The sequence below is a fragment of the Denticeps clupeoides genome, chromosome 11, assembly GCF_900700375.1.
Source record: "Denticeps clupeoides chromosome 11, fDenClu1.1, whole genome shotgun sequence".
NCBI classification, from domain to species: Eukaryota; Metazoa; Chordata; class Actinopteri; order Clupeiformes; family Denticipitidae; genus Denticeps; species Denticeps clupeoides.
In genome coordinates, this window is record NC_041717.1 from 13972710 (window position 1) to 13997043 (window position 24334).

Sequence of the window (24334 nt, forward strand, 5' to 3'; positions counted from 1 at the left end):
ATACTGCTATACACCCACAGCTTACAAAATGGGCAGAAAAGACAAATTGATGTTGCCAGATAATTAGTAAACCGTGAAGCGGAGAACATAAAAAGGTATATTAAAATAATAACAAGTTTCACCATAATTAATTTATTTTTGAATAAACACCTCAACAGTTATGGTTTTTGAAAGTCGACAGGCAAGCGTAAGAACAAATCCTTATCAAAACCTCCGAAAAATATGGCATGAAATATGTTGTTTTGGCAACGTTAAAAATAACGCTCTCACGCCTGGCGCAGCTGCCACATCTCACTTCCGCTGTAAAGACCGCCTACATTGAATACGCCTCACTGATTGGCTGAATCCACGCGAACCGTCTGTCGACCTACGGTGTCGCAAAACGAAAGCTTGGCGCGCCAATTCTCTGAGACGTACTGGGTCGAACGTGCAGCAGAGATTCTGACGTTAATTTACATGGCGTCGACCAGCAAGTTGTCCAACCAGGCAAGAAACCTACCATGGTATGTGGATGTCAGTGCACATATACGCGTGAAAAACGCAACGCCTTTGCGCTAAACCTATGCGCGTCAGTTAGTTTCATGGCTAACGCTAGCAAGCGCGTATATGTGACTCCGATTTCCAGTTATGTCTTCAAAAGAATCGTTTATTACCCGACTGGTTAACCTAACTAACGGGAGTTCCGCATTTTACAGCGAAAAAGTTAGCATGCCGATGCTAAAGTGGACAGAATGGTTGTGTTCATAGTTAAGAGTCCCTGTGAACCAGATATGATCGGACAGAACTGGACAAGGGGGCGTCAGCCCATGTCCGCGAATGCAAAGTAAATAAGCACGCCGAAGCCAGCAGGAGATGATGGGTCCGAGCATTTTTCCCTCTATTGTTGATGCAACGATCATGTGTTATTACCGTGGTGTCCATTTCACATATAATCTGTGTCGTTTAGGGTGGAGAAGTACAGGCCACAATCACTTGATGATCTCATCTCCCACCAGGATATTCTCAGCACAAGTGAGTGTTGGATTCATTAAATAACCTGCCTGGTAATTATTTTTCCTCTCCGGGGTTTATTTCAGTGTAATTACAGTATGAGAATAAACACAGTGCTGTGCTCTTCTGTCGGTTTTAAATCTGTTCTGTGGTGTGGATTTGTGATTATATTTCTTCATTTTTCAGTCCAGAAGTTCATTAGTGAAGACCGACTGCCCCATTTGCTTTTCTATGGACCTCCTGGTACAGGAAAAACATCCACCATCCTGGCCTGTGCCAGGCAACTTTACAAGGATAAAGAGTTCAATTCTATGGTGCTTGAGGTATGGACTTTGCCATTGAATGCAGTTATACATTAAATGGCCTGTGGCTTTCATGCATTTATAATAGAACATATGCGTAGGTAATTTTTACCTATTCTTTTCATTTGGCTTGTTTGTCAGTATTATTGTAATTCACTCTAATTCAGTCCACAGGGGATCACAGTCACATATTCCAAAACGATGCAAAATGGGTTCCATGATGTTTTTAAGGGGCAGTGGTGGCCTAGTGGTTAAGGAAGCGGCCCCGTAATCAGAAGGTTGCCGGTTCGAATCCCGATCCCCCAAGGTACCACTGTATCGTCCCCACACACTGCTCCCCAGGCACCTGTCATGGCTGCCCACTGCTCACCAAGGGTGATGGTCAAAAAGCAGAGGACACATTTCATTGTGTCACCGTGTGCTGTGCTGTGTATCAAAATGACAATCACTTCTTTTTCACTTTTGTATGTGTTTTGTGTCTGTGATGGCGGTACATTGCAAATTTGTTCCTATTTTTTGTTAAGCTAAATGCATCCGATGACCGTGGCATAGATGTAGTGCGTGGGCCAATCCTGAGCTTTGCCAGCACCAGGACCATTTTCAAGTAAGAATTCTTACTGGTCACAGCACAGAATCTATATTTGTGTGATGACTTGTCTTTTTTTTTTTTTTTTTTTTTTTTTTTTTTTTATAGGAAGGGCTTTAAGTTGGTAATATTAGATGAAGCTGACGCTATGACCCAGGATGCTCAGAATGCTTTAAGGAGAGGTAACCATCTGCTCACCCAGGCCTACCTGCTGGGCGCCAAATGGCTAAATATGAACCACCATTACTGGTCTTTCACAGCACATACGAAAGAGAAACAAAAATTGTGCAGAAATTGCAGTGCATATAATAAGTAAATATATAAATAAATAAATAAACTCACACATTTTAAAATTTCATTTACTGAGAACAATTGGAAGTTTATTTTCAGTCTTGTGTCATAAGCACAAAACTAATTTCTCCCCGCTTTTTCTTCCTTTTTTCCAATTCCAGTGATAGAGAAGTTCACAGAGAACACCAGGTTCTGTCTGATCTGTAACTATCTGTCCAAAATCATCCCCGCCCTGCAGTCCCGTTGCACGCGATTCAGATTTGGGCCACTGTCCCAGACGCAGATGATCCCCAGGCTGGAACACGTCATCCGGCAGGAAAAGTGTGTTTCTGGAGCGAGGGCTGCTCGTGCTGCTACAGTATAGCATCAGCACTCATGCTCACCACTCTGAAATACACTGACATTCACCGTCTTGCATGTGGAATTTATTTATGTGGCCATGACATCATATTTGCAGTAAATGGACAAAAGAATAGTGGCTTGTTAAAAGATTAATGTTTTACTGATTCATGATTTTAATTCTCTTCACAGTATTGACATCACACCGGACGGTATGAAGGCTATTGTTACCCTCTCCACAGGAGACATGAGAAGGTCACTGAACATTTTACAGGTAGAGGACATGTTTGTACTGCAAATGTCTGAACAGCGTTTGGACTGCGACATATAGACTAAATACCAGACCGCTTCTGTTGCTTTTTCAGAGCACCAGCATGGCTTATGGGAAGGTAACAGAAGAGACGGTGTACACTTGCACCGGCCACCCGCTCCGCTCAGACATCGCCAACATTTTGGACTGGGCTCTTAACAAGGACTTCACCACTGCCTACAACCGTATCTTTTATTCTTTGTGGCCGAGGATCAGTCCAGGTGCTTTTAACATAGGCTAAAAGACTAGTGCAGTTCTGTATGTGTGTATTTTTAGTAAAGTGGTATGAGTGAACTTGCCTGCCTGATTAATGAGCAATTCATTTTCTAACAGACCTCACTCGTTTTAATTGTAGACATGTACCTGAATGCCCTTACCCGGAACAAATATACTTGACTGCTGTCTCAGAAATCCTGCAGCTCAAAACACTTAAAGGTCTGGCGCTGCATGACATTTTGACAGAAGTCCATCTTCTAATACACAGAGGTAGGACTGTGCGCATAGAGGACACGCAGCAGTTTCCTTACTCATTCCTTTCTTTCCATGTGTGTACAGTCAGTGTTTCGGTCACTTTCTGGGCTACTGTAGAAGGAGGCTTCTTGGCACAGGACCTCTTCCTCATGTGGACATAATAAGCTCACAATAATACAATGGACTAGATTTTCACAGTGATATATATAGAAGATATTGCGCTTATGGACTGTTCTCTGATTGTCTTCAGGGTTTTCAAAAATGGCTTCTCTCACCCAGAAAAGCAACTTTATTGATGTTTTTAAAAAATGGGTGGTTGTATAGGGCATCTGCAGATCCATAAAACGTCTTTAATTGGATTTTGCAACATTAAGGGTCAGTGGTAGCAGGTAATTAATCGGACCCATAATCAGAAGGTTGCCGGTTCGAATCCTGATCCGCCAAGGTTCCACTGAGCGATGCACCGTCCCCACACATTGCTCCCCGGGGGCCTGTCATGGTTGCCCTCTGCTCACTAAGGGTGATGGTTAAAAGCAGAGGACAAATTTCACTGTGTGCACCGTGTGCTGTGCTGCTGTGTATCACAAGTAACAATCACTTCACTTTTTTTAAAGGTCTTTAAATTAATGCAGACTGTTGTGTGTATGGGAATGGGTCTTTTTCAGGTACGCACAGTAGCAGTTTTGCCAGAGCTTTCCATCCAGGCCACCGATGGAAAATAGATTTCTGAGAGTGGGAGTTCTCCTTATATGGAAAAATTTCTCTGATATTACTGAAAAAATATGTTTCTACGTTTTTTTTTTTTCTAAATCAAATGAAACAATCCTTTACAAATAAGAAAGTGAAAATATCACAGTCACCACCTAATGACTACAGTACAGATAACATGAGTCCGTTAACATTGACAAAGGCTGAAAAAATAACAGAAACTTAGAAGGAAAATTAATATATTACTTAAGACAAAATGCAATTAATATTGTATTTTAGAAGAGTATCTGACCTTTTAAAAGGTCTTTAAGTCTTACATTTGAATTCCTTATACCTGCAGAGACACTGTTGTAGCCTAGTGGGTATTCCCCCACTTACTACCATTGTTTCCTTGAGCAAAACACTTAACGGCATCTAATTATGGACTATTGAAACCCTCTCCTGTCATACACTACATGCTCAGGAGTAGAAGAGTGTTCATTGCGCTATTTCCCTTGGTCTTTGTCCCTCGTATTGCATTTTTTCCTTGGGACATCAGCAGACCTCACACTCTTCGGATCTGTTACATTCTCTGGACCACACCCACTACCAAACCGAACATGCTGATGAGTGGTTCATAGTTGCACTAATATATATTTATATTTGTGTGTGTGTGTGTGTGTGTGTATATATATATATATATATATACACACACACACACATAGACCCAGTTTCTACATACTGCGCCTTTCTAAAGGTCATACAACGACAAGATTAGTATATTTGCTTAGTAAAAATGCTGTAAATGTATATTTCCTATAATGACTAACTCTCTTTCAGCCTTGTGTTTGACACACATTTTATGCACAACATGCTTGAAAATGACCACTTTCATTTCCTGCAATGCACAGAAGGCAAATTAATCGAGACACAAAGCCACAACCCTGCACGTAAGAGCAGTAATATTTATACATCTGTGAACAGTCAGACGGTCGACTGATACGGCTTCTTGGGGTAAGGCTCACATTTGGACCCTCAGGCCATTAATTACAGAGTCCAGCTTTAGCTGTTTTCTTACTGTGGCTTCTATGGTGATCCCTTGTGGTTGCCATGGTTACTGGGAGTTCTGGTTGTAGGAGGAACCTTTTGCCTGTGGTAGTGTGCCATGTTTCATTATGCCAGGCTGAACACTTTAACTATATGCATTGTGCATGTGTTCTGTATACTCAGCTTAGGTTAGTGTGCTAATCGTGCTACAGCTAATTAACCTTGACTAGTGCAAAATTCTACTTTTTTTTTTCTCTCTCTCTAAACCCCCACAGTTGACTTCCCACCATCTATACGAATAGGATTACTCATCAAACTGGCAGACATTGAGTGAGTATATAATTCTTTATTTTCCTTCTGTATTCATGTTGTAGTGCTACCACCTCATTGACGTATTGTGTGTCGGCTGTTTGATTAAAAGGCTTTTGCATTCTTCTGCTTTTTCAGGTACAGACTTGCTTCAGGAACCAACGAGAAGATTCAGCTGAGCTCAATGGTAGCAGCTTTTCAGGCAGTGAGAGACCTTGTGGTCAGTGATGCCTCATAGACCGGTCTCCCACACACAGACCAGAAAAGAGGCAAAGCTTGGTCCACATCTTTCTTTTCTTTTTCACAAATGCCAAAACAAATGTTCTTGACATGTAAGGTGCAAACAATTTGTAATAAATAGCTCAAATATACTTTCCAGATTTTCAGAATTTACAAATGTATACAGAATAGAATTGCAGTGTTCAATTCTTAAATATATATACACATACAATAATAAAGTGAGGTGGTGCGGATTTATGGGGCCCTGCTGGTGCAGTGGGTTTGGACTGTGAGGAGGTCCTTGTAGGTCAGAAACTTTACAAGTTTCTTTGGGATGGGTAAGGCCTCTACCTGATGTGTGGACACTGAGAATCGCACAACTGTTCGACAGATGTGGCTCAAGGTGGGCACAACCCGTGGAATCCTCCAGAACTTTATGCACCCATCTCTGGTGCTGCAGACAAAAAAACAGATTGGTCAGTGAGGTCAGCACCGTAGTGTATAAAGGGATTTTGAATGTGAAGTGGACCTACCCTGTGGCAATGATGCCCCCTTGTGGATGGAAAGTACAACACAGTTCGTTGGTGACCGTGTGTGCGTCCAGTGCAAAGGTTTTCTGTCCAAATTCCCAAACCCGTAAAGCACTGAAAATTAGGAAATGAAAGGTTTTTTTTTTTCTTCCCTTATCTCTTACTCTAGTATGAGTACTTTAGTAATGATTTCTTTAGTAATGATAATGATGAGTGGCTAACCTCTGGTCTGTAATAAAAGCCAAGTAAAGCCCGTCTGGGGAAAATCGCAATGATCTGATCAGGTCAGAAGATTTGCAGTCCCTTTAAAAGACAAAACAATTACTGTATTACATAATTACATTTACATTATTATATGTAATGTAATACACAGTACTGTGCAATAATCTTAGGCACCAATACAAACCAGTGAAAAAAATATTTATCTAAGCTAAAAGCAAAAAAAAAAAACCTACATCAAACATTTGATCAAATATTGATTTAAGTAATTAGTTTATTGCAGAATATTCATTTAACAATGACGTGTATAGAGAAAGAAACTGCTCTCCTATTGTTCTCTGAACAGCAATACAATATTGTTTAACATCTACATACTTTTGCTTGTAGGATCCTTCATTAGTTTACGGAGTTGTGAGTGACCAACCCCCAGTTCTCTAGATAGTTTTTCTCAAATCACATGAAACTTTTCAGATTTAAAAAATATCTACTTGTGTGTTTTACACGTTCCCGAATGACATCGGAGTTACGGTTGGGGAAAATGTAAAAACTTCACTCCTGCCTAAAACTTGTACAGTACTGTGTGTGCGCGCGTGTGTGTGTGTGTGTGTGTGTGTGTGTGTGTGTGTGTGTGTGTGTGTGTGTGTATATATATATATATATATATATATATATTTTTTTTTTTCAAGATGTAATTTAAATGTACATCAACTTGGTAATCAGTTTGTTCAACGTTAGCCCTGAAAATGAATAACTATCCAATAAGCCAGAAGTCCTACTGGAGAAAGGCCAGATGTTGAGAAGTGTAAGGGTCCCAGAGGTCCAGGCTCCATCCTGCAGAGTTGTAAGAGCCGACGGCGAGCACAGCCCCATCCAGCGAGAAGTCACACGAGGTCATAACCTGACGTTTGTCATCTTTGTTGAGATTTCGGATGAAGGTGTAGGAGCGCAAGCTCCACAGATAAACCTTCTGTTGAAGGTAGACGAGAAGAGGGAAGAGCTTTTTTTTTTTTTTTTTTTTTTTTCCCCAAGCGCTGCTCCCACGTCCACGCCTGCGTTCTTTTCGTTAAGCGCTAAAAAGATTACTCACGTTGTCAGAGCTGCACACGGAGGCGACCATGCTGCTGTCTGGAGAAACGCTACAGCCGACCACCCAGCCGCCGTGTCCCGCCAACACCTGAGGATTCTTACCTACGGGCAATGTTTACAGTAAACTGTACGCCCCGCTGTAACAGGCCACACCGTGTCCAGCAACAACAATACACAATCACCTTTTTTAGCCAGATCCCATACTCGCAAGGTTTTGTCACGAGAGCCAGATACAAGTGTTAATGTTCCGTTGGGGGTGAATTCCAGGTCTCGCACAAGAGACTGATGTCCCTTGAGGTCAAAAAGTAGATCACCTAAAAAAGGAACAATTAAATGTGACATGCTCCATTAAAACCACCAAGTTATGTAATAGGGTATCGGGTCAGCTTCCTGTTGGTGAATTAAGCCTAGTCCTGGACCTAAAGAGAACCAGGCTTAATCCACGGTGTGGAAAAGGTGTAAAAGGTTAACACTGAGAACAGGAAATTCTTTAGACGAACTTCTTCTGACTCAGTCTGGGCTGGGCCACCCTGTTCTCATGTTTAAAAAGCGTAGGAAGGGAGCAGATAAGCCACCCTGGCAGAACATTTGGCGTAAGCACCACTCGGTATCAAGATTATTCTGCCAGTGACAAGATTGTCATCTCTTTAAGCGTCGCACCACCTTATTACGTTGTTTATAGCCACAACGTCATGGGACCTGCCGCTGGTGAATAACGTAGGTTCAGCAATGAACTATTTCACCATGGAACCCAAGTCTTTTAACGTTCGCGTTGTTGCCGTAAATAATTTCGATCTGGTAAAATATGGCGCATAACAATACTCGAGCACGTTGCCAGGGACACTGGTAGAGTCTTTGTTTCCCTCTTCCTGCGTTTTCCAGGTAGAGTCCATCTTGCCGTTCTCTCCTGCCTGCACTTTCCATTCAGTTTGAGTTACGCGTTCGTCCTGGGTCAATGTCCTCTTCCGGGTTTTTTTTGCATACTAGTTCCCTGTCCCCGTCCCCGTCACTGAGTATTGAGGTTGACGTTCTTCTAAGTGGAATAAATGACAAAATCAGCCTTACCTCCTGACGCCCCCCAGACCTTTATTGTCCCGTTGTGAAGACCCGTGGCCAGGAGCAGCTTCTGCTCTTTTTTTTCGGGGACCTTGGCACGTGCCTGTCTGCCAGCGCTGGCCCAGTTCGGGGGACGCGGTCCGAAGGCCAAACCCCACACGGTGTCCTCGCACTTCAGGGTCTTCTCGTTGCTCATGGCTTTGCTGTCACTACAACGAATACCGAGAGGGTGAAGGGTCTGTCCAGGCCTGATCTCCTGCCATCCACATGCACACTTTTAACAAGGAGAAGGACAGTAGGAACAGTACCAGCCCACGTGTGTGGGGTCGTTTTAAACGTGCAGAACACGCACCTGTCGCCGGGCGCGGGCCAGTCGAACACCTTCACCACGCCGTAGCCCATGGACCAGGCGAACCGGGACCCGTCGGGCGAGAAGTCCACGTTCCAGGTCTCGCAGCCGGCGGAGCCGCTCACCCGAGCGGGGTACACGGGTCTGAGCTCCTCGACCAGCGCGCCACTGCCGGCTGGGAGCAAAAAAAAAAACCACACACACACACACGATCAAACGTCCACTGCGTCCCCTGGATACCGCACGGGGTCATTTTTATCCACGTCTTCACCATAAACGACCTGTTCGTGTTACATCCTGGCACACGGCGCACATCGTCCCTGTCGCCTACCTGCGCTCGGGCAGCCGGGGACAACCTGTTCGCGCATGTCGCCCTGCTGCCGCTCCCTCTGGGGACGTTTGTCGCACGTTCCTGTCATTTCCTGACGCGCTGGTCCTCCGAGGTCGGCCGCCCGGGCGGAGCCGAGACTTTTGCTTTATTTCATTTTTTTTCTCCAACCCAAGTCGTTCCAGAAGTCTCGGCGCGCTGTTTACTTCCGGTCCTCCGCGTCCCACGTGACACGACAGGTGACCGCGAACAAAAACACGTACAGTGCGGACTGCAGTCACGTTTCTCTCCTTTTACGTAACATAATGTAACAAAGTATATGGTCTAATACAAAATTAACATTGGGCTGGAGGGTGTTCCACAAATATGGATATTTCAGTGTTTATTCCTGCTTTCTTTCTGCTCAGGAGGTGGGTCTTTTTACTCATGGGGGACATAAAGCTCCAGCCGACAGATCTCTCAGGATCACCGAGGCCCACAAACATGTACATATACAATGCAGTGAAATAAAGACTCAATAAAAGATTCTATTTATACATATTTAAAAAAAAAAAAAAAGAAGCATCAACATCTTCGGATGGACGATGTTCCCAGCTGCAGTCAGGGTTCGGGACAGTTACAGTTTTCGTTGGTTTATTTAAATTTCCTGAGACAATTTCATATTAAATTCACAGTTTTCTTCCCTTCTGGTTAAAACGACATTGGTCACACAACAGGTAAAAAGTTACATTCGTTCTGAGTTTGTTTCTAAAAAAACATACATACATACACATCTACAAAATCTACAAGTGTCACTTTCTGGAACACTTGCTGCTATTCTGCTTCCAGAATAACATCATGATGTTCTTGTTCATGCTCCTGACTTTCGCCCTTGTTTAGCTGATCCTCGTGATCACCTGTAATATTAAGAATAAAATTAATCAAAATTTGCATTTTCATTTCATAATGCATGTGCAAACAAGCATAATTTTTGCTTACTTGATGGAATCCGGTGAATCTCTACAAGTGTCGTTGAGTGTCCATTAGTCATGGCTGGTAATCTGGGCACCCGCTCACTGAAGATCTCCTCATCCGAATCCACCAGGCTCAACACGTCGCTTCTCTCTTCGCTCATGAGGCTTTGAATGAGAAATTATAACCTTGCAGAAAACATGCTTACACTGAATTACCATTCCTATGTAACTGATGCTTTATTATTTGATTATTATTCAAATATTTACGGAGAGGAAAAAAAAAAAAAAAAAAACACTCACCTGAATCTGGGATCTGCAATACAGATGCACATGACATGACGTGAGTCAATTACTAGACAGCCAATATACCCATTTAATACACTTATAAAGTTAATAAAAAAAAACAACACACACATTAGATCAGCATAGTATCCTATATTTGTAAAATGTTTCAAACGTCTTACCAAAGCAAATTCTGTCCCGGTTAGAATAGATAGCTATTCCTATAGCAAACCCAGCTCCGAGAATCAGAACAGCTATGAACGTGCCGACAATTCCACCCGTGTTTGATGCAGAATCTGTTAAAAGATATTTCATGTAAGGATAATGACTAGATAATGGCTATAATCGCATTAGAATCAGATGGTTCAGTGTTCTAGCTATTTTAAATCATTGGTTTACATTTAACATTTACATGCAAACATGCTTTGTTGCCCAGCAACACATTGTCCCATGTGTATAAATTCTGAAAAGAATTCTTAAACTAAATTTTTAATAATTAATTAAATAAAAAAAAGTTATCCTCACCCTTAACTGTGAGGTAGACCTCCATTTCGCGCACCCCAAGCGGGTTTTCACTCCTGCAGAAGTAAATGCCCTCGTCCTGCTTGGTGACATTCACAATGGTCAGCCTGAAAACGGGCCCCTCGTCCGACATGACGTACTTCCCGCTTGGGGTGATGTCTTCCTGCTTGACAGTTCGTGTCCATGTGGTTTTGGCCAGAGGGATGGAACTGCCCTCTGTACAGGTCAGGGTCACGGTGCTGCCCTCTAGTGCTGTCACCATGGGCTCTCCCTCAGGGTAAGGAGATTCTGGAATATAAGAAAAATATAATTTTTAACCAATTCTTAACTAATAACTGATGAACTTTTTAATAAACTTTTTTAAAAATATAATGGCAGGTAATTACATTTTCACCGTGTTATTTGATGGTAAAATAAACCCATCCTGAATTCTCCAGTGCTCATGATACCAGGCTGTCAGCTCGGAAGCTCACATTAAACGTAACCTGTCCAAAAATTATGATAATCCTCCCAGGTGAGAATTACTTTATTGAAGATCATTAATCTTCTCTCTAATTGTATGCATGTTCTATTTGAATTACTCTATTGCAGGAATTAGTAAGCAGGGAATTTAAATATAACTTTAAATATTTGTTGCAACTTTTTTTTGAAGGGCAAAAGTTGACAGAACGGTCAAGAACGTGCAAGTACACAGTTGACCTATAACATTATACAGCAGTGAGTCGTAAATGCTACAGTCCCCCCACAGAGGAGGGACGCGTTTTCCTTACTCAGTTCAAAGGAGCAGAACTTTTCCTCCCCTTCATTTAAAGCAACGTGGCTCGCTTTGCACAACACCGTCTGGTGGTCAGTCAGCCGGCTCCGGTTGAGCATCACTTCCAGACTCTCGCCCTCCGCCCGCTCAATCGCTGAGCGGCTGCCGCCGACTGCCGATTTGTCATCCAGCCACTCCAGGACGGGCGATGGGTAGGCGCCATACCAGCTACAAGTGAAGAGGACGAACGAGCTGTCGTTCGCCGCGCTCCAGCTGCACTCGGGATGCCTCTCGGGGGCGTCTAGATTTGCATACAGACAGGGGGGGGAAGGGGCGGGAAAAACATGATGTGCACCCGTTGCAAGCACCTTCTACTATTACAAAAATGTCACTTATATGGAAAAAAAAAAAAAAAATCAATCTATCAAATGTCAAACATTTTCTGTTTGTACACCTACAATAAACAAGCAGCTCCATGCTCCTGGACACTCGTCTCTTGGACAGAGGGTTCTCGGCTGTGCAGCTGTGGTTTCCCTGAAAGCTGGGCTCGACGTTCAGCTCAAACTGAATCAGAGACCCATTGGTGGACACCGGCGTCTTGTTCGGGGTGTCCCCATCTAAAGTCCATGTCAGGTTCAGCGAGGGATAGGACTGGCTCAAGCAGCGGAAGACGACGACTGAACCGTTGTGGACGAAAAGTGTCCCATTTTCATGTTTGCTGGTGGGCCTGATTTCCATGATGACATCGGTTGGGCCGCCTAAAAGAACAATGATATAAAAAAGATACGGTGTTTGTAGCATAAACAGGTATTTCCGGCTGGCATACAGATCTGTGTTCCGGTATCAACTGAACGTGCCCGTCTCCTTATCGCCTCAACACTTTAATAAAATGCCTTCATTCTCATGTCAACCAATTCATTAAATATTGCAAAAAAACAAACAAAAAAAAACGGTCTTAAACGGTCTTACAGTCTCCAACATGACGTTCCCATGCACTGAAATCCAGACCAGAAGAAGATTCCTAAAAGCCTGTTTTGCGAATGTTTTTTTTTTTAAAGCTTCAAATATTGCGTTTGATGCGCTCTGCGAAATGTTTTTTGTGTTTTGAAGTATGGAGGAAAACCAGCCGGTGACTTGGCGAGTCATTGTGGTGAGGAAAACAGGAAGGACCAGTTTCAGGCCAGATTCCTGAGTGGTGCGTTTACTCCCAGACGTAACGTGCGAGGTTCCGGGGCGCACTTACTGACAACCAGCAGACGAAGGTCGGCGCCGGCGTGAACCCCGTGTTCCTGCGTCGCGCACTCGCACGAATACGTGGCTTCGTCGATGGTCTGCAGTCTGAGTATGCTCAGGCTCCCGTTGTCGTGAACGTAAAAGTGGCTCAGGTCGGGCGACCTCGGGGAGGAGGAGTAGTTGCGGGTCACGGCCACGCTGCCATCCTTCAGCCAGCGGGTCACCGACGGCGTCACGTTGGCAGGGAGGTCACGGCAAGGCAGCAGCGCGTTCGTACCCAGCTCTCCGAGGATCACGTCCTGTCCCTGGCCATCTTCTGCGCCGCCTTTCGCAAACAGGAGTCACAACAAGACCGTTCACATAAGAACCCCACAAAACAACGTCATCAATCTGATCTCAATCTTACATATTTCACAATTGCACCCTTGTATAAATTCTATATAGACGGTGAAGACACGTGGCCGGACTAGATGAAGGTAGAGATACTGATGGCTGGTCACCTGTCTGGTGCGTGAAGAGAAGGTGCAGAAACGCCACGGCCCACGTCGTCATCCTCGGCGCGAACGGAGCCATCGGCCACCGGCTCAGGGCCCCGCGAGTGACCCGGGCAGGGCGGCGGTCATCGCCCGCGAGTGGCGCAGCGTCGTCCCGCCGAGACCTGTTCCAACAGCCCAGGTGCTCTCCTGTTCCCGGAAGCCGCGCCCTGCCGCCCCGCCGCCGCTTAAAGCCGCTTAAAGCCGCAGAGGCCCCGAGAGCAAACTACACCTCCCCCGTCTCACTTGTTCCCTCATTGTTAACTAATAAGCGACGAGTGCACGTTAATGCAATTATTTTCAAATATAATGGCAGGTAAGTAACATTTTCACCGTGTTATTTGATGGTAAAAACAGACCCATCCGGAATGCTCCAGGGCTCATGACGTAAAATGGGCGGAGAAAAAAAAACAACAACAACATGTCACCTGTCCAAAAACCTAAGAAGATTATTGAAGATCATTCATTCCCTTTTCCGAATTCTCCGATTCCCTTTTTTTTTGCATTTAATAACTTACCGGTGACGTCGTTCGTGGAGAAATTAAATATCAACCTAGTTCAGAAAATAAATAAAAACCCTACATAACATACAGGGGCACCCCCCACCAAACATATTAAGAATTATATATTAACATATTTGGTTGTAAAACCTGTTTGTCGAAACCACACTGAATTTAACCAGATAAACATGGAGCTTTTTGTGCTTTTCTTGTCCATTTGCCGTCTATGTTAATTTTCCATCCTCCAATGTAAAGTAATGCTTTACTTTACTTTACTTTATTTAGCAGACGCTTTTATCCAAAGCGACTTACAAGAGGAAGACACCAGCAATTCTCGTTCGATTTCTATAGAATATTGAGTTTACAAACTAAGAGCCCTGATAAGGCTCAAACTTGTCAGTGAAGAGCATGCTCAGAGATTGTTAGGTGCTAGACGAAGAAAAATTATAATGTATTTATATATTTTTGTATTGTTTGTGCAATGTGTACGCATGTGCGTGTGTAAGTGTTAGATTTGTCTGTAATATTTTTTGAACAAGAGGGTTTTCACCTGCTTCTTAAAAGTGGTGATAGTCACAGAGATGATTGGAATCAGAGGCCCCATGAATTTTTAGTCTCCTTTCATTTGCTGATGGACACTTTAGAGCGCAGATTCGGTTTGTATTTATTTCCTGCGATTTCGCACAACCGAGGAAAAAATGATTGTGACCATAATGAGCTTGGAATGAGGATACTATGAATGAAACATGTTGAATTTGGAAGCAGCCTCGCCTCCATCCCCTTTAGACAAGTGTGAGTGTGGGAGTTCGGCCCAGCAGCAGCAGCAGTAAGCAGGCACACCGAGGACCTCATACACACGTCCCGCATATATGGGTGTGATGAAATTCAGAGTACACAAAGACTCTGAAGCTAGCTCATTATTTACAGCTCCTTATTAGAATTGTCTGTTCCACCTTAAATACTGCTCAGCAGGTTGCAGTACTAGTTATTTTACATGGAAATGTCCATATTCAAAATAAATCTATGTGCACATGAGGAAAGATCTCAGGTCCATTTTACAGTGAAAAATGTTTTAGGCCAGAAAGGAATTAGCTGATATTTTACACATGCTGTTTTACCCTTAAAAAGTGCATTTTCTGTAGCCCAGAGCTTTTAAACTGTAGTTTTGTTTTGTAAAAATAACAGTGTTGGGCCAGACAGGTAACACTTGATACCATTTCTAATAGTTCAGGATGTTGAGTGGGCACAGAGATCATCACCATATTCAAATTTAAAATGTTCTTTATTTCTGAAACAGATTTCCTGGCTGTAACCCTCGCCGAACTACAATACAGGTACATCAGCCTGCTGAGCGGTGTTTAATGTGACACTTCAAATGAGCGTCGTGTTGTACTTTGTGAGCTGTTTTTTAGACGTGGCTCCAGCCAGTCAGAGACTCTCCTGCCGCAGCAGGGGCACCTCGCAAAATGAGGGCGCCCTTACTCCCCGCAAACAGGGAATAGAAAATCGATCAATAATGCAATAATGATGCCCTTGATGCATGATGCCCAGAGATATGCCCACCATGATGCCGCCCTGAGCAACCACCTATGTTGCCCATAACAAAAACTTAATAATTTAAGTTAAGTGCACAAACTTAAATAATTAGTAATAATTAATCATTAGAGGTGCACTGACTTTTTTTTTTTTTTTACAAATTTATCAAGTTTTAAGTAAATCGGACAAATGTAATTTAATAACATTTGATTGTAATATAATTTATTTATATGACAGAAAACTGCAAGCTCAGTTATACTGGCATGGGTAAATTAGAAGAAGATGATGATCTGTCAGAATGGTACACAGGCCCCAGCCTTCATGGCTACCAGTGTACAGAGTGGTTCCCAGTAGCCCCCATACAGAAGGGCCAGGTGAGAATGTTTTAAGTTAATTAACTACTCCATAAATTCACTCAATCTTGTGTCTTGTTGTCAACATATTCCATAGTCCAGTTTTCTCCGTAAACGATTCTGTGATCTACTATGGCAGTTCTTGAATGCAGCAGTAGTACTCAGCCATTTAGTATGTGGGTTTCACTACATACTAGACCAGGCTTAACAAACCAGTCCAGCATTAAGAGCGATAACAGTTTTATTCGTTTTTTTTCCTTTGACAGGAGGTCTCTTAGTCGTTTGTCTGCAACTTCTCTGCACTGCATTTTGGTGTGCATGGCGAGTGTTGTGTAGACAATGAAATTTATATTGTAGACTTTGCACAGCAGTATTAATGGCTGACGTTTGTAAAACCGAAAGCATTTACATTTACAGCATTTATCAGACGCCCTTATCCAGAGCAACTTACAATCAGTAGTTACAGGGACAGTTCCCCTGGAGCAACTTAGGGTTAAGTGTCTTGCTCAGGGATAGTAAGTGGGTTTAGAACCTGGGTCTTCTGGTTGATAGTGTATTACCCACTAGGCTACTACCACTACTACTAATGTGGTTATTAGGATTTTTGTAAGGGGGTCTGCTTTCAGGAATACAAAAAATAAATAAAAATCCCAGGACGACCCTCCGGCTTGTAGAGAGATTTCCATAACCTCTGTAGATTAAATTGGCCTTAGAACGAGTGCAAAGTGCTAAATGAAATTACCGCCTTGGGGAAGGTGTGTCAAACACGCGGCCCGCTTGTAACACACAAACTACAGATCCCACAATGCAGTGCTTCCGTTGCCTTGCCGAACGCGCTATTTACACTGCAGCCGAATCTGTACAGGAGCAGCTTTTTTTGAAGCATTCTTTTTTCGTCCTTCAACGTCACCAAAGTTTGTTAGTTTGTCAGAACAGTGCGCATTGCATTGTGGGATCTGTGGTTTGTGTGTTATCGGCGCTTCATGTCGCCGGGCCAAAATAATAGATCTATATCTATATAAGTAATATCGTGAGTAATATCGTGGGCCGTGAGTTTGACACTCCTGCCTTTACGGATATCTGAAACTTTGATTGGGGAATTGAACAGAACATCTTATTAAGCCTAACATCATTATTTCTCCGACGCAAAACATGCTCGGAAAAAGGCAAGACCCACATCATGGCACAAGACAAAAAGTCCTTTATGTTTTCTTCGGATATACCGCATAAATTCGGACGACATAATAGTCCCACCCACCTATTCGGCACATTCAGTGTGAGTGACAGATGCGTAAGCCAATCAACAAGGCGTTCAAACAGGCAGGCAAAATCTGATTGGTCGCACCGTCTCCTTTACGTAACTCCGTTAGAAAGCGGCTCGGTGCGTCGGCAGTGCCGTGTGATATTCCCCAGCTAACGGTAACCATGCCCGTGGATCTGAGTCAGTGGACTGGACCCCTCTCGCTCACCGAGGTGGAGGACAAGCCGACGCACCCCCTCACCGTGACGTACGGCCCTCTCGAAATTGATGAGCTGGGAAAAGTACTCACGCCCACCCAGGTTGTAAAGCGGTCTGGCGGACTTCGCGGTGTTGCATGCTGCGTTAGCGTGGGTTAGCCTGAGCAGTGGTCCGGGCCAGTTATTTATTCATTCACTCTTGCATTTACTTGTGTCAGGCAAATATTGAATAAAGACAATAATATTCACAATATTAATATGAACGAGCCTGTAAATTGACTTACTGAACTTGCATACTGAACTACTCAAACTTCAAATGAACAATACACTCTTTGTTACAAAGCACCTGGCACCAGGGCCGGTTCTAAAGAGGCGTATATGTGGGGGCAGCCAGAAATGTGAAGGGGGTACATAGTGGCAACACCGGACTCCAGCGCTCAGGTGTCCCCCAAAAGGCCCAACGAGTGGCATCAGGTGTTGACTAGGGTTGCACCTACAACCTGCACGACGGCAGATCAGCAGGGGACTATATCGGCCAATGTTGAATTGAATAATGCATTGTGGGGCTTCTCGTTCCTCTTTGCTGAAACCTTGGCCTGCCGTATGTTTATTTATAGCGGGTCTAATTCAGATCGTCCCTCTAGGTGCAGCATCGGCCCACTTCTATCGAGTGGGAAGGCTGCGATTCCGGTAAACTCTACACCCTGGCAATGACTGACCCAGATGCGCCAAGCAGAAAAGATCCAAAGTTCAGGCACGCTGCTGGTTAATTGGCATATTATACATTAACAGAATATTGGAAACGCTTGAAGTATAGACTCAAAGTTCTTTCCTTTCAAATGACAGGGAATGGCATCACTTTCTGGTGGTCAACATGAAAGGGAACGATGTTGCCAGTGGAAATGTTATGTCTGACTACGTTGGATCCGGCCCGCCTAAAGGAACCGGTAAGAGCTGCCTGCGTGCACGATCAATCACTTCATTTACAGAATTTATCAGACGGCCTTATCCAGAGCAAGTTACAATCAGTAGTTACAGGGACAGTCCCCCCCTGGAGACACTCAGGGTTAAGTGTCTTGCTCAGGGACACAATGGTAGTAGGTGAGATTTGAACCTGGGTCTTCTGGTTCATAGGCAAGTGTGTTACCGCTAGGCTACTACCACCTTATACCACCACGCTGAAGTGTCGTTATATAATCATAATAATTCATAATCAGGTATTTGCACTACTTTTCACTGACATGAAAGTGAAAGTAATTTGTTTGTGATACACAGCAAGCATGACACATGTTGCAACACAAATGTTTCCTCCACATTTAAGCGATCACTCTTAGGGGGCAGCCATGAAAGGTGCACAGGGAGCAGTCTGTGGGGACGGCACATTCACGTTTCAGGATTTGAACCAGCAACCTTCTGGTTATAAGTGGTGTCCTAGCGGTTAAGGAAGCGGCCCCGCAATCAGAAGCTTGCCAGCGAATCCCGATCCACCAAGGTGCCACTGAGGTGCCACTGAGCAAAGCACCGTCCCCACACACTGCTCCCCGGGCGCCTGTCATGGCTGCTTACTGCTCACTCAGGGTGATGGGTTAAATGCAGAGGACGAATTTCACTGTGTGCACCGTGTGCTGTGCTGGTGTGCATTACATGTGAAAATCAATTCACTTTCACTACACCAACTAAGTATTTACAATATCTTGCCGTTGTCTCGTCCTCCAGGTCTCCACCGGTACGTGTGGCTCGTGTACGAACAGAGTGGCAAGCTCAGCTGCACAGAACCAGTCCTCACCAACCGCTCCGGTGACAACCGGGGCAAATTCAAAATCCAGAGCTTCCGCAAGAAGTACGGGCTGGGAAGCCCCGTGGCTGGGAGCTGTTACCAGGCCGAGTGGGACGACTACGTCCCCCGGCTGTACGAACAGCTTTCTGGGAAGTAAACTGTCACGTGCGTAACTACAAGTGACCGCTGTCGCCGTGTGCCATCGTGTTACTCGTCTCCTGCGTGACAAATACAGCCAAACGTGTAAAAGTGTGTGTGTGGTGAACACTTTATTTACAAATATAATTAAAAGCTCTGACTGATTCATGCTTCTCTTAACCTGAAAACAAATGTAAAGTGCATGCAATAAAAGCATCTTTTTCTGTCTGATCAGTTTTCACCATAAGAAAATACACAGCTTGAGAATATGGTTTTGAGTAAAGTCGGGCAAATAACAGACCTGGGTGAAATAAAAAAACATTTATGATTAAACTTCAAATACTGTACGATGGGAGAAGAAATCTTTTTGATTTGAAGACCAGATAAAATACAATAGGAAAATAAGTAAAAGCTCTCCATAAATCAATCTGTACAGAAATTACACGTCCCAACCCCCCAGCCCTTTGTGCTACTTTGCAGTAGGGATTCACGTATGGTTTTATTCACATTGTCTGGCAGTGCAGACAATGTTTTTTTTTGTTCTTCTTCTTGTCTTTTTGTATAGTACAGTGAAGTGCCGACGCGCAGCAAAACCACCACCCACCCCGCAGCAAACCCCCCCCCCCCCCAACAATGGTGCAGCGTAGGGTATGTACAGGTACTGCATTCAAACGTTTTCCTCCCGTCTAAACGCCGCCCCTCCGACATAAAACTGTTTGTCTTGAATAAATACCAAAGATGTAAAGCAGCGCGAGGGTAAAGCTGCTGCACAGTTTCACAAACACCGCTTTCCAGATCGGAAGGGGGGAAGGGAAGGGGAATAAAAAAAGAAAAGAGAAAGACTAAATGTGCTCTGAGCAACACAAATTCTGTATTGCTTTTTCTGTTGTCTTAAATTGTACCGTTGCAAAAAAAAAAAAAAAAAAAAGAAACGCTGATAACTTTTTCTGTTTTTTTTTTTTTTTTTTATATATAAAAATGACAACTAAGGATTGATTCATCCAGCATTTGTTGTGGAGTGACGAAAAGAGGGCCCTGATGATTAACGACAGTACAGGCACTAGTCCGGAAGTGATGTCAGTAGCAAAATAAAGAGGAAATCAGAAGAAAGACCCAGTCCTTTTCAGGAGAGGACGACGAGGACACGCCATCTGCGCTCCGAGTCTCGTCTCATCTGTAGTCGTCCTTGGGGTAGTCTAAAGCACCAAGGTTGCCGAAGCCGAGGCGGACGCTCTCCATGTCGAACGTGTCCAGCTCTCGGTCCTGCCGTTCCAGAAGATGCTTGATTCTCTCAGTTCTCTCCTTCTGAAGGGAGGCCAGCTCCTCTTCGATCTGAAACCCAAGCAGCAGTGGTCTGGGTTAAAGGCCTCGATGACCGTCTGGACGGGGCCAAATAAAACACGCCGACCGACACGCCCTCTGTTTTACTGCAAGTCATGCCGAACAAACGGATCAGATTTTTCTTTGTACGACACTCCCTGTGTGTGTGTGGCCAGCAGAATTTTATTGCGAGCTCGTATTTGCATTGTGAAGGTGGCACTTTGTGGAAACTTACTGCAGGCGTGTGTTGCAGGGCAACAGGTGTAATACTGGTTCCGAGCGATGCCCGTACATGTTCTTTCTTTCTTCCTTCCTTCCTTTCGTTGCTGTGACACTTGTACTTTGCTTACAGTATCCAATCATTTCCCTCTTTTTCTGATTTGATTGTGTATACTGTGACTATACATTCAGCACCTTTTTCCATTTCCACTGGCATCAGAACCTTGTCACCACCACATAATATATTGTATGTATACGAATACGTACACAACATCTGGGTTACGGTCGGTGATGACCGCCACAGCTATCTTTTTTTCCCCTTCGGGCAACGCCGCGGCCCCTAACGCGTGCCGCTGCGGTGCAGGAGGTGGTGGTGTGTGGAGTGGTGGGAGCACCTTTTGTTCCAGGTGGGCTCTGCGGAGCGACACCTTCTGCTCCAGCTTCTGCAGCTCGCGCTCGTGCTGCGCCTCCGTCTGCATCTTGATCTTGCTCTGGTACGCGTTGAGCAGCTCCATCTCCTGCTGCAGCTGGTGTCTCAGAGCCTGGCACTCGGCCTCCTGAGCCTCATCCAGACGCAGCTGTGGGTCGCGCACACACGTGCACACACACACACACACACACAGTAGGATATAACCCCATCTAGCACCCCTTTTTACACTTGGAACTAAAGGTCTTCAGAAATTAGAGCGGTCACTTATTCCCAGATTATCTTCCAGCCATTACTCATCTATAATCGGGGAAGTATGCATTTTAAAGTATCATCAAAAACTGCAATTTAAAATGTAAAATGTTAAAATGATCCAAATGCCACAAGTTGCATTAAACTATTTTCCAAAGAGTCGCAACTGAATTGATGTGAACCCTCAGCTTCACACCTTGAACCCAACAGTGATGGCAATTCTGGCTTTTTAAATTTTTTAATGGAATGCTACCTCTGACATTATTTTGTAATATTGAATTTAAGAGCAATAAAAATGTACTGGAATTTTAAGATTTATTTTTTTTTCATTGGCATATGAAAATTAAAATGTAGAAACTTCAGTCAATTCATGCGTAAATAACAATTCATGCGTAAATAAATAGATATAGTTATGCTGGAGAGATATGTGGCCTGATGTGCATGGGATGCAGCTTTTTGTAATTTATCTTTATATACACTTCTATGTATTCTTAGTTGTGGCGTGTGGTTTATTCTCAGAGGTCCGGGGGCCAGGTGGGTGTCAGTTTACATCAATTACCAGACAGGCTCCAGTCTGGCAAAAACAACAGCATGGGCTAGGGACTGTTGTAATGATGTAACCTAGAGGTAACTACACCGTCTGCATTTTTATAAAGTTATTGCTTCACTATCATACAGGTCACGTAAGTAGAGACAGAAAATCAATGGACCTGTAAGACCCTGGAGAAGAGGAAGGAGAAAAAACTCTTACACCAGTCATCAGAACCCCCACCCCCACCCGTTTAGGAGTTGCAGGACAATTCGTATTTCCCATACCGCCTGGGAGGCCATCATCTCGTTGATGCTCTGCTCATACTGCTCTGCCAGGATGGCCAGCTTGCGTGTTTGTTCGTCCTTGAGGGCCTTCAGAACTGTCTTGTGCTCGTTCTTGGGAGTCACCTCCAGCTGGTGGTGCCTCAGTGCTTTATACTGCTTGGTCTGAACTTTACAAGTGTCCTGAAACTGCTTCTTGATTTGCAACTCCATGGCCTGGGAATAAATAACAAGGTTATACATGCAAACTGTGCAGTAGCTGTAAATGAATGAATAAACCATAATGAATACATGCTTATTCAAGGAAGGATTTCGATTTCTGTTGTGCTGATGCGAAACCGGGCTTCAGATGCAAAAACAGCCACTCACCTTGAGGTTCTTGGGCTGCTGCCGAAGCTCCAGGACATGTTTGCGGTGCAGCTCACGCTCGCGCCGGTTGTTGTACTCAATCTGGTTCTCGAGCTCCGTCTGGTGCTGCAGGCGGATGAGGTCCATGCGCAGCTTCTGCAGCGTCCTCAGCTGCCGGTGCTCCAGCTCCTGTGTGGACTCATCGTGGCGGATCAGCATGGCGTGCTCCATCTCCTTGTGGGTCTTCTTCTTATTCAGCTCCTGCGTTACACATAATATGCACACGTGCAGGGCACCTATTATGTACTCATCTACTAACAAATGATGAACACTTTATTTACTAACCAGTGCTTTCTAATTTGAAATAAATGATTCTAATTTGTTGATTACTTCCATGAACAAAAAAACAAATTATTAAAATAATATAAAAATAATAACTATACCCAATGCTCTCACAAAATATGGACTTATGTGACCCCAGCCACCCATCCCTGACATTTTCTGGTTGTGACCTAGACCGTGATATATTTCTAACAAAAGATATAACAACAGTGTAATGTGTAACACTGAATGTGAAACGTCAAACGCAACATGAACAGTGAAGTGAACTGAACTGCTGATGCTTGGGTTTTCAAAGCAAACGAAGTTCAAGTTCAAATTAACTTCAACCTAACATTATCAGCGGGAGCACTTGCACTTTCAACCACCTGCAATCAGCTGCTTCAAATGAACGGCAGATAAAAAACGTACACGGGGTAATAAATGCACATGGTGATAAAAAGGAGTTCCAATTAATATATGTAATATACAGTAATATACTTGCACTATGGATCCATTGCCAATATGCTGGAATCCAGTACGGATGGATCAAGGTTAAATTTTAAATGTTAAAATGTGTGTGTGAGAAACAAAGGGAGGTACTGAATGCAGTAAAGTTGCCCTTTTTACATTTATTTAGTGATTTCTAATTAAATAAATACAACCGGCCATCAATATACCCAACATTGCTGTACTGTAATGATACAGCTATCATCACGCTGTGTGTTCATTTTGCAAGATCAAGTGTTTTATAGCACAAGTACTGAGATTAAAATATGAAATATGTATTATATATACACCTGCATAGGTGTGGATTAAATTGGGGAGGGGGTCACATCTCTGAAGACTTTATATCAATTTAGATGAGCAACAAACAGGTGGCCATATGTGCGCTCAGACTGGCAAATAGGCCAAACATTCCCAGATTACCAATCAGATTGGGAGATTAGTGCATTTTTACATTCCTTACTCCCAAATCCTCCAACCCTGAGAAACTCACTTCACAACCACATGTTGACATATTCTATTATCTTCATGCCAGATGCTGTTCTGCATCATCCATTTCAATTTCATGAGTATGACTTCATCCCTCAACAAAAAATTACTCATGTCCCCACCTCCCGAAGCTGCTCCTGCTCCAGCTCATGCCTCTTCACCATGATCTTGCGTTTGAAGGCACGGCAGTTCCGGTCGTAGTACATCCTCTGTTGGCTCAGGAGATGCGCCTCCTCCTCGGCCTGGGAGTGCTGCATGTTCTCCTTGTGTTTGGAAAGGCGCTCTTGCTTCTCTTTCTTGGGTGTGCTGTGGTCTTCATTCATCTCCTGCAGACAGGACCTCTGCATTATTTTATCACAATTTTCTCTATCATTTTTACATTTTTACCAGGCAGATTAGAATTGTGTGGTAAAACCAGGTAGCACAGACCTTATACCCCCATCACAGAACAGCATTTTATTGATATGCTGCTCAGACTAGCTC

At 43.8% G+C, this 24334-nt stretch overlaps 5 protein-coding genes across 8 annotated transcripts in view; 2 read left to right on the plus strand and 3 right to left on the minus strand.

The window, feature by feature from the left end:
• The first annotated feature begins 347 nt into the window (after positions 1 to 347).
• rfc5 (replication factor C (activator 1) 5) lies at positions 348 to 5703 on the plus strand. Of its 2 annotated transcripts, none has more exons than XM_028996326.1 (11): positions 348 to 503; positions 947 to 1011; positions 1177 to 1313; positions 1817 to 1896; positions 1987 to 2060; positions 2331 to 2490; positions 2701 to 2782; positions 2874 to 3003; positions 3227 to 3304; positions 5299 to 5353; positions 5471 to 5703. In XM_028996326.1, the coding sequence occupies exons 1-11, from the start codon at positions 457 to 459 to the stop codon at positions 5568 to 5570; spliced, it is 1008 nt and encodes a 335-aa protein (XP_028852159.1). In that variant the 5' UTR covers positions 348 to 456; the 3' UTR covers positions 5571 to 5703. The 2 variants fall into 2 exon arrangements, with proteins under 2 accessions (XP_028852159.1, XP_028852160.1); XM_028996327.1 differs by having other exon boundaries at positions 467 to 503; positions 947 to 1043.
• On the minus strand, positions 5350 to 9357 carry wsb2 (WD repeat and SOCS box containing 2). 2 transcript variants are annotated; one of them, XM_028996324.1, is made up of 9 exons: positions 9123 to 9357; positions 8795 to 8966; positions 8452 to 8651; positions 7569 to 7700; positions 7388 to 7488; positions 7077 to 7267; positions 6304 to 6384; positions 6085 to 6195; positions 5350 to 6005 (listed from the first exon to the last, which is right to left on the minus strand). In XM_028996324.1, the coding sequence occupies exons 1-9, from the start codon at positions 9208 to 9210 to the stop codon at positions 5807 to 5809; spliced, it is 1275 nt and encodes a 424-aa protein (XP_028852157.1). In that variant the 5' UTR covers positions 9211 to 9357; the 3' UTR covers positions 5350 to 5806. The 2 variants fall into 2 exon arrangements, with proteins under 2 accessions (XP_028852157.1, XP_028852158.1); XM_028996325.1 differs by having other exon boundaries at positions 9073 to 9357.
• Positions 9358 to 9735: 378 nt separating this feature from the next.
• vsig10 (V-set and immunoglobulin domain containing 10) lies at positions 9736 to 13782 on the minus strand. Its single transcript, XM_028996322.1, has 9 exons — positions 13364 to 13782; positions 12874 to 13188; positions 12089 to 12388; positions 11647 to 11931; positions 10880 to 11164; positions 10537 to 10650; positions 10373 to 10385; positions 10098 to 10237; positions 9736 to 10015 (listed from the first exon to the last, which is right to left on the minus strand). The coding sequence occupies exons 1-9, from the start codon at positions 13434 to 13436 to the stop codon at positions 9933 to 9935; spliced, it is 1608 nt and encodes a 535-aa protein (XP_028852155.1). The 5' UTR covers positions 13437 to 13782; the 3' UTR covers positions 9736 to 9932.
• Positions 13783 to 17137: 3355 nt separating this feature from the next.
• pebp1 (phosphatidylethanolamine binding protein 1) lies at positions 17138 to 19389 on the plus strand. The gene is made up of 4 exons (XM_028997304.1): positions 17138 to 17345; positions 17888 to 17997; positions 18090 to 18190; positions 18960 to 19389. Exons 1-4 carry the CDS (start codon positions 17211 to 17213, stop codon positions 19175 to 19177), a joined length of 564 nt encoding a protein of 187 aa, XP_028853137.1. The 5' UTR covers positions 17138 to 17210; the 3' UTR covers positions 19178 to 19389.
• Positions 19390 to 20109: 720 nt separating this feature from the next.
• taok3a (TAO kinase 3a) overlaps positions 20110 to 24334 on the minus strand; it is a 37947-nt gene continuing 33722 nt past the window's right edge. For both annotated transcript variants that reach the window (XM_028997299.1, XM_028997300.1), the window contains 5 exons: positions 23974 to 24177; positions 22559 to 22798; positions 22193 to 22405; positions 21093 to 21275; positions 20110 to 20490 (listed from right to left, as the gene is read on the minus strand). In XM_028997299.1, coding sequence (XP_028853132.1) covers positions 20329 to 20490; positions 21093 to 21275; positions 22193 to 22405; positions 22559 to 22798; positions 23974 to 24177 — 1002 coding nt within the window. In that variant the 3' untranslated portion in view covers positions 20110 to 20328. The remainder of the gene's footprint in view (positions 20491 to 21092; positions 21276 to 22192; positions 22406 to 22558; positions 22799 to 23973; positions 24178 to 24334) is intronic.

What these genes read in the sequence shown, in the direction of transcription:
- pebp1 (XM_028997304.1), top strand. Translation starts at nt 17,211, where the DNA reads ATGCCCGTGGATCTGAGTCAGTGGACTGGACCCCTCTCGCTCACCGAG. An exon ending in AAGTACTCACGCCCACCCAG is followed by an intron (nt 17,346 to 17,887) that starts GTTGTAAAGCGG and finishes TCGTCCCTCTAG; the next exon opens with GTGCAGCATCGGCCCACTTC. An exon ending in AGAAAAGATCCAAAGTTCAG is followed by an intron (nt 17,998 to 18,089) that starts GCACGCTGCTGG and finishes TTCAAATGACAG; the next exon opens with GGAATGGCATCACTTTCTGG.
- rfc5 (XM_028996326.1), top strand. Translation starts at nt 457, where the DNA reads ATGGCGTCGACCAGCAAGTTGTCCAACCAGGCAAGAAACCTACCATG. An exon ending in CAGGCAAGAAACCTACCATG is followed by an intron (nt 504 to 946) that starts GTATGTGGATGT and finishes TGTGTCGTTTAG; the next exon opens with GGTGGAGAAGTACAGGCCAC. An exon ending in CCATCTTCTAATACACAGAG is followed by an intron (nt 3,305 to 5,298) that starts GTAGGACTGTGC and finishes AAACCCCCACAG; the next exon opens with TTGACTTCCCACCATCTATA.
- vsig10 (XM_028996322.1), bottom strand. Translation starts at nt 13,436, where the DNA reads ATGGCTCCGTTCGCGCCGAGGATGACGACGTGGGCCGTGGCGTTTCTG. An exon ending in TCTCTTCACGCACCAGACAG is followed by an intron (nt 13,189 to 13,363) that starts GTGACCAGCCAT and finishes TGTTTGCGAAAG; the next exon opens with GCGGCGCAGAAGATGGCCAG. An exon ending in GATTCACCGGATTCCATCAA is followed by an intron (nt 10,016 to 10,097) that starts GTAAGCAAAAAT and finishes TTAATATTACAG; the next exon opens with GTGATCACGAGGATCAGCTA.
- wsb2 (XM_028996324.1), bottom strand. Translation starts at nt 9,210, where the DNA reads ATGACAGGAACGTGCGACAAACGTCCCCAGAGGGAGCGGCAGCAGGGC. An exon ending in CCCCGGCTGCCCGAGCGCAG is followed by an intron (nt 8,967 to 9,122) that starts GTAGGCGACAGG and finishes TTTTGCTCCCAG; the next exon opens with CCGGCAGTGGCGCGCTGGTC. An exon ending in GGGGGCATCATTGCCACAGG is followed by an intron (nt 6,006 to 6,084) that starts GTAGGTCCACTT and finishes TTTTGTCTGCAG; the next exon opens with CACCAGAGATGGGTGCATAA.